General features: G+C 47.2%; 1 protein-coding gene across 1 annotated transcript; it reads right to left on the reverse strand.

Annotated features, from left to right (window-relative positions):
* Positions 1–1,512: 1,512 nt before the first annotated feature.
* Positions 1,513–3,238, reverse strand: LOC138276139 (zinc finger protein 436-like). Its single transcript, XM_069219177.1, has one exon. The coding sequence runs from the start codon at positions 3,236–3,238 to the stop codon at positions 2,219–2,221; it is 1,020 nt and encodes a 339-aa protein (XP_069075278.1). The 3' UTR covers positions 1,513–2,218.
* Between the last annotated feature and the right edge of the window lie 7,062 nt (positions 3,239–10,300).

Genomic DNA, 10,300 nt, shown 5'->3' on the forward strand with positions numbered 1-10,300 from the left:
GCGTAGTTCAAAGTTCCACCTCAACTGAAACATGTCTCCCAATGATCCCATGAATGGGCACTGGAGGGCACAGAACTGCTGGAATTGAGCATTTACAGAAAAGGCAAACAAGTCTGTCGGAGGAGTACCCCACCGGGTAAAGATGCCCTGGGCTAATATCCATAGCATACACCACTCATGATCGGGAAGATAACGCCAGCTGAGGCTGTTGGCTTTGATATTCAGGGACACTTTGCTAGGTGGTCGGTAGTCATCCAAATCCCTGGGAGGTGTGCCAAAGACCAGTGTCAAAGCTTACAGGCAAATGAGATGAGACCCTATTCCTCAGAGCGTATTGACATAACACAATGCTGCAGAGTTGTCTGCCAGGATCTGGACAGACCAACCTTGGATAGAGTAGAAGGAGGCCTTGAGTGCCCACCACAATGCCCACAGTGCTTTCCGGAACAACAGGTTCTGTTCGAAAAGGCCTCTGATCACCAGATTCCTTAGGCAAGCTCCTCACCCAGAAGTGGAAGTATTAGTGACTAGAGTAGCCATGACTGAAGGGGGAGCAAAGGCCATCTTGCAATTCATGTTCACCTCATTCCCCCTCTGAACTACTCCTGTTGCAGGACTGAGGGAGATTATGATGGGGACTGACAGATCTCCCCCGTACTATAGCCACTGCCCGCACAGGCACCACTGCAGGGTCCACATGTGCCAATCCAGTCAGGATTTGGTTGAATGATTCTCTGCAAATAAAAAACCCATAAAATGTATTTACATACAATTAATCTAGCAATTAATAATTTACATAGACCGTGGTGAGCCGTCCAATCTCTCAAGGATACAGTTGTTGGACACCACTGGGGAAGAAACGCTATGGTGGAAGCATTTACAGATGCATGTGATGATGGAAATGAGCATCACTTCTCCAGCGTCCGCTCTTGGGAGGTAAATGTTGTGCACTCCACACACTAACCCTGAGAGTTACAGCTCATGTTTCCGTCTTTCACTTCTTGTGCTTCTGGACAATATTCTCTGACCGATGTCACACAATCATCAATGTTGCATACAGCGCCCAAACACCACAACCAGCTCTGAGTATTCTCCAGTTTGTGCTCGTTAAATCAGTTCAAGTGTGTTGGGTTTATAGGTTTTAGAACTGATACCTAAAGCTGAAAATACACTTGTTAGTCCAAGCACTGTTCACAGTGTTGCTTTTACAGGTAGCGTGATCAGGTGTGCTTGGATGTTTTTCTTTACAGCTCTGCTTCATCAGAGGGAAAACACTGTTTCTTTTCTTTTATTCTGCACTCTGCTGATGTCTTATTGTGTTGCTTGCATCTTCTTTTTTTTTTCTTATATATAGAGAAATGAAATAATCAATCACTGACAACAGACTCTTTTATAGTTCTACAAATAGGTGGGTGTTTCTTCTTTTCTGACTAGTCGGGCTTCTATCAACAACATTTTTGGCATCTGGTATTTGAATGTCCCACAAAATTAAAATGTTGTCATCTTCTGTAATTTGCTGATGGCTATGTAGGCTTGGTATTGACTAAAGCTGTTCTCTTATTCACTGAATTTGAATAAACCTTTGTGTGTTCGAAGATGGTTTTGGAGGTGAGATAACAGACTACAGCTCTTCACACATTCAGTGCACTTGTATGTTTTTTCCCTTGTGTGTGTTTGATAATGTCTTGGAGGTGTGCTAAGCGACTGTAGCTCTTCACACATTTGCTGCACTTGATTAGTTTTACCCAGTGTGTGTTTGCTGATGGCTTTGGAGAGCTGATAATCGATTAAAACTCTTCACAAATTTAGTGCACTCGAATGGCTTTTCCCCTGTGTTTATTCACTGATATTTCCTTAATGTTGAAGATTCACTAAAATTACTTCCACATGCACTGCATTTGAATGGTCTTTCCCCAGTGTGTGTTCGTTGATGCTGTTTTAGGTCTGATAATTGACTAAGGCTCTTCACACACTCAGTGAACTTGAATGGGCTTTCTTCTCTGTATGTTTGCTGATGAATCCTGGGATTTGGGGAATCACTAAAACTACTTCCACATTCATTGCAATGGTACAGTTTTTCCACTGTGTGTGATTGCTAATGTTTTTGGAGATCTGAAAAATAACTGCAGCTCGTCACACATTGATTGCAATGGTATGGTTTTTACACCTGTGTGTGATTGCTGATGTATTTCGAAGTATGACAAACGACTGAAGCTCTTCACACATTCATTGCAATGGTATGGTTTCTCCTCAAGTGTGTTCGGTGATGTCTTTGGAGGTTTGATAACAGACTAAAACTCTTTCCACACTCACTGCAATGGTATGGTTTTTCCCCGGTGTGTGTTCGCTGATGTATTTGTAGGGTTAATAAGTGACTAAAGCTCTTCTCACATTCAGCACAATGGTATGGTTTCTCCCCTGTTTGTGTTCGCTGATGTGTTCGCAGGTGTGATAACCGACTGAAGCTCTTCACACATTCACTGCAATGGTATGGTTTTTCCCCAGTGTGTGTTCGCTGATGTCTTTGCAGGTTTGATAATCGACTGAAACTTTTCACACATTCACTGCATTTGAATAGCTTTTCTCCTGTGTGTGTTTGCTGATGCCGTTGGAGATGTGATAACACACTGAAACTCTTTCCACACTCACTGCAATTATATGGTTTTACCCCTGTGTGTGTTCGCTGATGTTGTTGTTGGGTTGATAAGTGGCTAAAGCTCTTCACACATTCACTGCAATGGTATGGTTTCTCCCCTGTGTGTGTTCGCTGATGTATTCGTAGTTGTGATAACTGATTGAAGCTCTTCACACATTCACTGCAATGGTATGGTTTCTCTCCTGTGTATGTTCGCTGATGTGTTTGTAGGTGTGATAACCGTCTGAAGCTCTTCACACATTCACTACAATGATATGGTGTCTCCCCTGTGTGTGTTTTCTGATGTATTCGTAGGTGTGATAACCGATTGAAGCTCTTCACACATTCACTGCAATGGTATGGTTTCTCCCCTGTGTGTGTTTGCTGATGTCTTTGCAGGTTTGATAATCGACTAAAACTTTTCACACAATCACAGCATCCGAATGGCTTTTCTCCTGTGTGTGTTTGCTGATGTTGCTTTACTAGTGATGACAAACTACAGCTCTCACTGCATGTGTATGATTCTTCTTTCTTGGTTAGTGCCTCTGGGTCGGGTCTATATTTTTCTACATCACATGACTGTGCTTCCTGATGGGCCAACATGGTTTTAAAACACTTGCAATATTCTCACATTCCTTGTATTTGTTGGTACTTAGGACATTTGATTTTTCATTTAAAAGTAAAGTACAATGGTCACTAAATACTTGCCACACTCACATTATGAGCAAGGCTTCCTTATGAGAGATTATGTCTTTAGATTGGATAACAGTTTTCAACGCTTTGTGGGTAAAGATTAATCCTTCTCCTCTTGCTCGGTGCAAATTAGGACAGTCCGCTGTATTGTAGACAGGCAAACTCCTCTTTCCTTTACCCTTAAGTTGTTTTCTCTGGTTGGTGTGATGTAACCAGGGTGAGTTTACAATACACCTAGGGCTTTTAGGAATCAGAGCACTGTGGTTGTCAAATCATACAGATCCCACGATCAAAGCTGGTGTTAGTCACCTGTTTATTCAGGAGGTGGTTTGTCAGTGTTGTTGCCTTAATTGTCTAAAGGTCATTTCTCAGTCTTGGGGAGTGAAGGTGCACAGCTCAGACTCTTACATCCACTGAATTGTCCTTCAGAACATCTTCCAGCATCGATCAGTCTATGTTCAGGGTCCTCAGTCTCTAATTATTTCTGACTATTTTGTGTTGATTTACTGAACCATTGTTGTTATTCATAAACATTTCATGCATTCAAGGCTTGTTTTCTGTTGGATGTAAAGAGATTTAAAATTAGGACATGTAAGTATGACAGAATGTGAATACACAGTATAACTGGCTATAAACACCTCTTCATTTAAACATAAACAGATTGGGGAAACAGAAGGAGCAGGATGTACTGCTGCTTCTTCAGTTTCAGGAAGTGTATAAAAAAGTGAACTCCTCTGGAAATATGTAACAAAGGTTACTGCACTGTACTGAAGTGTATAACAAAGATAACTCCCCTAGAACTATATCACAAAGGTAGCTGCATTCAAATACTTCAATGCTTTCCTGTTCACATTGGATCAGCTCAGGTGCCAACTCCTGTCTTTACCTTGTGTATACCGGCCACAAGGGAATGAGAAAACTACTCAGGAAACTAAACTGGACTTCAAAGTGATTGATATGGGGCTCCTACGAGCAGATTAAGCCATCCTCAGGGACAAAAGATGTGAACAAATAGGTGGTGGCTGGAATGCACTCTTCGCTGATGGAGATGCAGTCCCACATCAAGGCTCTCCAGATAGAGGTATCACAACTATGCGCCAAGGCAGAGCATGTCGAAGGCCAATCTCGCCTGAACAATACAAGAGTGGTGGGCCTTCCGAAAGGCAGAGAAGGCCCCAATAAGAAACTTTTACTCGAGGACTGGCTATTTCATACAGTCCTTGGTGTTAAACGTACCATATCTTCTCACTGGAACGAGTCCACAGGGACTTGTTACACCCCAGCGAGGGGTGATGTGTCTCTTTAACTACTGGGACCACAGCCACATACTGCAAGTTGTTGGGTCCAAGGATCCCTGACGAATCTTCAAGGCCTCAATGAACATGTATCCAGACTACAGTACTCATTCTTGCTGATCAAACAGAAGCCCAAGCAACTCGGCCAAATATTCTCTTATGTACACAGCCAAATTGCATTGGTGGACTCTCAAGCCACACTATTTTTCACAACATTGACAGATGCCCGAGGCGGGCTGGAGACAAGGGGGGTGTCGCCATTGCCCCACGATGTTCAACGGGATACAGACTGGAAACCTTCCAGATCACAACGGCACAGGCACTGGTTACCCAGGAGCAAGCCCTCCAGCAAGCAGGTGCAGCAAGAACGTGCCATGGTTGTGGCAGAGATTGAATTGTGCCACAGTCAAACAATGGCCTTCCGTAGGTCCCCTTCCACCACCCGACCCAGCGATGATCTATAATTTGGACCTCATTTTGGCGGAATTATGTACAGGGCTGGTAATTAATACCAATTATGTCTGACCAAGTTACATGACACCACAAACTGTGTCCTGTTTTGGAGTGGAGGGGCCTCTCAGGGCGCATTTTGAGAAGGCCATATTCCTCCTGGTCACAGCTGGGGCGTAGGGAGATGAAAAATGGGCACCACCATTAAATTACGGATTGCACATCTCTTCCTTTGGCAACCCAAAAGACTGTAATCTTCTGGATCCAGATCGAACATGTTCCTCTTGTCTGATTTCCTTTTTAGTTTTCCTTTGGTCATGGCCACATTTGAGACACAACCAGAGACTGGGAGTAAGGATCATTGTTTTATGTTTTTGTTCGTGGACATATTGCATTACTCTATACACACAGGTCAGGGAAAGGCTGAGTTCACAGCCTGTAGAATTACGAGCCTGGAGGAGGGCAGAAGATCAACCTAGGCAATGACATGCTGATGCGTCACACTACATTTACGCCCACATAATACATGGTGACTTGAAATATCTGGGCAATGGCCAAGCATGGATGCAGTTACTTAATGTATTCGTACTTTTGAAGAAGGAAACAAATCTGACAGCTAGGGAACTCCTTAAACTGCAAAGACAGTGAGGGGCCAACTAGGGGCAAACTCATTTGGCCTATCAATCAGTCAACTCAGATTTCCAGGGATATCTAAGCACTGTGTTCTTGCTGGAATCACCCAAAGAGCCAAGTCTTGAGTTCTTTTCTGAATTCAGGGAGAGAGAATGGTGTTCGGAGGTGTAGGGGGAGATTGTTCCAGGACCTGGCAACACTGTTTCTTCATAGGATGTGGATATCGTAGCGAGGGAGGCGGAGCGCAGGTATCTAGAGGGTTGCTCAAAGATCAGACAGTGGTTGATGTATGCTGGTCCTTGATCACAGAGGGCCTTGTAGGCATGTGTCAACATCTTGAATTCTGGATGTGGAGCCACTGAAGGTTACTGAGGTGGGGGGTGAATTGGGTCTGTTTGGGTAGGTTCAGAGTGAGTCTGGGGGCTGAGTTCAGTATCGTCTGGAGTCTCTTCAGGAGTTGGGAGGTGAGTCCTGCATAGAGGACACTGCTGTAGGCCATCCAGCTGGTGACTAGGGCTTGAGTGACGGCTTTCCTGTTGTTGACAGGGACATTCTGAAGATCTTTTAGGCATGTGAAGGGTGTGGAAGCAGGCCAAAGAGACTGCGATGATCCTTCATTTTAAGGGGAGTTTGCTGTCCAGTATGATTCTGAGGTTGCGGGTGTGATCTGTCGGTGTGGGTCCGAGTTCTGAGGGCTATCAGGTGTCATTACACAGTGAGGTGTTCCCAAAAATAAACACTTCCAACTTGTCCGTGTTGAGCTTCAGGTAGTTGGTCTTCATCCAGTCAGTGATGTTGGTCCTGCGGCTGTGGAAGTTGGTCCTAGTGGTAGCGGGTCTTCTGAGAACGAGAGGATGCACTTAGAGGATATGATGTTAAGGCCATGGGCTTTGATGATGTCATCTGGGGGTGTAATGTACGTGTTGAACAGGGTGGGGTTGAAGGGATGAGCCTTTGATGAATGCCGTAAATGATGTCCTTAGGCTCTGGAGCGAAGGGTGGCAGGCAGATCTTTTGGGCTCGTCCTGTGAGGAAGGATGCAATCCATTTACGGATGTCTCCCTGTATCCCGATGTGGCAAAATATTTGGATGAGGGTCTGGTGTGATACAGTGTTGAACACTGCTGAGAGGTCAAGGGGGATCAGTTCCATGGTTAAGGAAGGACCTGATGTCGTCAGTGGCAGTGATCAGGGCAGTCTCGGTGCTGTGGTTGGCATGCAAGCCTGTTTGGGAGGTGTCCAGCAGATAGTTGCTCTCCAGTTGTTTGGTGAGTTGGTAGTTGATGGCCTTCTCGGGGACTTAGGTGGGGAAGGGGAGCAGAGAGATAGGGTGGTGATAGTTCTTAAGATCACTGGGGTCGGTGGAGGGTTTCTTGAGGAGGAGTCTGACCTATGCTTGTTTTCATTGATCTGGAAAGGTGGCTGTGGTGATGGATGCATTGACTATTGAGGTGCACAACTGATTTTCTTGCTCCCATGATTGAAGAAGTGGTGGAGCAGGGGTCCATGGGTGCTCCACAGTGGATGGAGTTCATGATGGCTATGGTGTCTGGTGAGTGGTTTCCATGTGGTGAGTGGATGGTTGTGGGTGGCATCAGTTGGTGTGCAGAGGCTGCAGAGGTTGGTGGGATGGGGTTTGAAGTTGCTGTAGATGGTAGATACCTTGTTGTGGAAGTAGTCAGCCAGGATGTTGCAGAGTTCCTGGGAAGGGGAGATGGTGCTCCTGGAGGCTTATGCCAGGAAGGTGAACATCTGGTTGGCCCCTATGGTGCCCCTGGTGATAGCCCGCACACTGAGAGACCCCAAAGGATGATATATGGTGGGAGAGGTGACTGGATGGGGCACTAATCACCCTGATCATGATATAAGCGCCCAATTGCAACCAACCACAATTCCTGATTGTAGGAGGCAAAACTAGGCACACTGTGCAGGGGGTCCAGAAAACCACACTTTGGTTTCCAGAGGTACAATTTAGACCACCTAATGCTCCAATTTTTAAGGTAGCTTTCCGAGCAGTTAGGCTAATCCAGGAGATGTGCTAAGCATTTGTTGTACTCACAAATCCAAGCATGCATCACACACACTCAATGAATATCTCATGACCAGAATTTAAAAAAATACTTCAGACTTTTATATAACTCTTAAGACCAAGATCTTTAATAGACATTGAGTACTTTTAGAGATATAACTTTTCGAAGTTTTAATAAAGTTAGTCTTTCTGTGCGTAATCACACACCAAAAGCCACACTACGCAGTCACCTTTAGAAATGCATTAAAAATCATACAGTTACGTTACCAGTTGCGTCTTTTGCAGGGTGGTTGAAGTAGTTGGTGGGCACACTGGGCCAGCCTAGGGTGACTCCTGGTTCCGGCGGGAGCAGCATTGGAAACCATCTTGGCACAGGCACATGGCCACGTGGAGGGGCCACTTGGAAAAGGAGATGGTTTGCAAATTTAAAGTTGGTGCCTTGGGGTCACCTTGGGCTGTGGAGGTCGCAAGGGGTTGGGGACCTGGGTAACACAGCAGATCCCGTGATGTAAGGCGCAGGGAGGCCGGGTGGAGGGCGATTTAAAGGACTTGGATGCTGTGCTAAAGGGACCCTCTAGAGCTGGAGGTAAGTCTTCTTCTGTGGGTCCTGCAGGACATCGTGGGCACTCTGGTGGGAGGTCCAGGGTGTCACTGAAGTCCCTCGACTGGGGATTCCTCCTGGTCCAGTTGCAGGTCTGGGTGAGACGTTTTTGGGGTTGTCCGACGTGCACTGACCAGTGTGAGAAAACAGGGCTGATTGCACAGGCCCCCTAACTTTGCTAACCAGAGTCCCCTGCACCATCTCCTGTAGAAAGCGACCAGCTGACCACTGTCCAGTGGCCAAAAAGGAGTTTGCGCCAGGTGCATTCTGGGAGTTGTAGTCTGCACCCCCCAAGGACCATCTCAGAACTTCTGGACCCTTGGGGTGAGCTGTGGACCCCAAAAGAACCTTAAAAGGACATCTGGGAGAAGCCCCAGAAGTTTGGACAACTTTTGTAAAAAAGCTCCATAGAGGGACCGACCCGCCACGGCAACTCTAGCCGGCTTGCCTCAACCGCGACCCGGCCTGATTTGCTAGTTCGTCCCGGTAAAGAAAATCTCTGAAAAAGAGACTAAGGTGGTCATTCTGACCTCGGCGGTAAAAGGCGCTTACCGCCGGTCAGAAATCCTCCATAATTCCGCTGCGGTCGCGGTAATCCGCCACGGTCATTCTGACCCACAGCAGCCAAACCGCCGAAAATCCGACAGCCACAACAGACCGCCAGACCAGCGGTCGGCGGAAAAGTGGAGGTGACCAATCTCCACCGTCACGCCAACAGAAATACGCCCATGCCATTCTGACCCACGAATCCACGCGCCGGTCTTTCAAACGCGGTTTTCCATTGGCGGTACACACCGCCGCGGTCAGAATACACACAAACGAACAAAACTCAGCAACATTGGACGATTTGAATTCCACACACCTGATACACATACACACACCACTCCCACACACACAATACAATATAAAACACACACCCACATCACCCACAAACCCCTTCGACCAAAATCCAAAAAGAAGCACTGAGAGACACAGCAGCGATCATAGAACACCATCACACAGAGGCACACTACACCATCACCCACACAATATCCACACACAAAACAACACACACCACCACACTCAACACACTTAACTACACATACTCCACCCCACACATCATACACACCACTCCATGGCACCCCAAAGACACCCCCGCTTCTCAGACGAAGAACTCAGGGTCATGGTGGAGGAAATCGTTCGGGTAGAGCCCCAGCTCTTCGGCACACAGGTCCAATACACCAGCATTGCCCGGAGGACGGAGCTATGGCAGAGGATTGTTGACAGGGTCAACGCTGTGGGACAGCACCCCAGAAATCGGGAAGACATCAGGAAGTGATGGAACGACCTACGGGGGAAGGTGCATTCCATGGTATCCAGGCACAACATCGCCGTGCAGAAGACTGGCGGAGGACCCCCACCTCAACCCCCACAATTTACAACATGGGAGGAGGAAGTCTTGAACATCCTGCATCCTGACGGCCTCGCAGGAGTCGGCGGAGGAATGGATTCTGGTAAGTTGAAGCTTCAATACTGCTTCCCCCCCACCTGCATGCCAAATCATACCCCAACCCTCACCCCCATCCTCGAACCCCACCCTCACCCCCACCCCCATCCTCACCCCCACCCTCACCCCCACCACCATCCTCACCCCCACCACCATCCTCACCCCCACCCCCAGCACACCTATTCCCTGCCAATGTCTCACCATCACAACCCACACATCCCAAAACCTAGGCCTGCATGCGTCCACTAAGCATGGACACCCATCACCAAAGCATGCCCAATGCATATACACATCCCCCCCACAAGCCACCCTCACCAAAGCCCCCACACACGAATGCCAGCACTTGGGGACACGGGAACCCACAGATACACCCATATGGCACACATTGAAACTATAACCATACCTCTATACCCCTGCAGGACCCGACCGCCAACACACCGCCACGGAGGGCCCAGAATTCTCCACACCCCCCACCCAA

Source organism: Pleurodeles waltl, unplaced genomic scaffold, assembly GCF_031143425.1.
Source record: "Pleurodeles waltl isolate 20211129_DDA unplaced genomic scaffold, aPleWal1.hap1.20221129 scaffold_37, whole genome shotgun sequence".
NCBI lineage: Eukaryota > Metazoa > Chordata > Amphibia > Caudata > Salamandridae > Pleurodeles > Pleurodeles waltl.

Bases quoted from the DNA above. Each gene is read 5' to 3' on its own strand.
- LOC138276139 (XM_069219177.1), bottom strand. From the start codon at position 3,238: ATGTTGGCCCATCAGGAAGCACAGTCATGTGATGTAGAAAAATATAGA.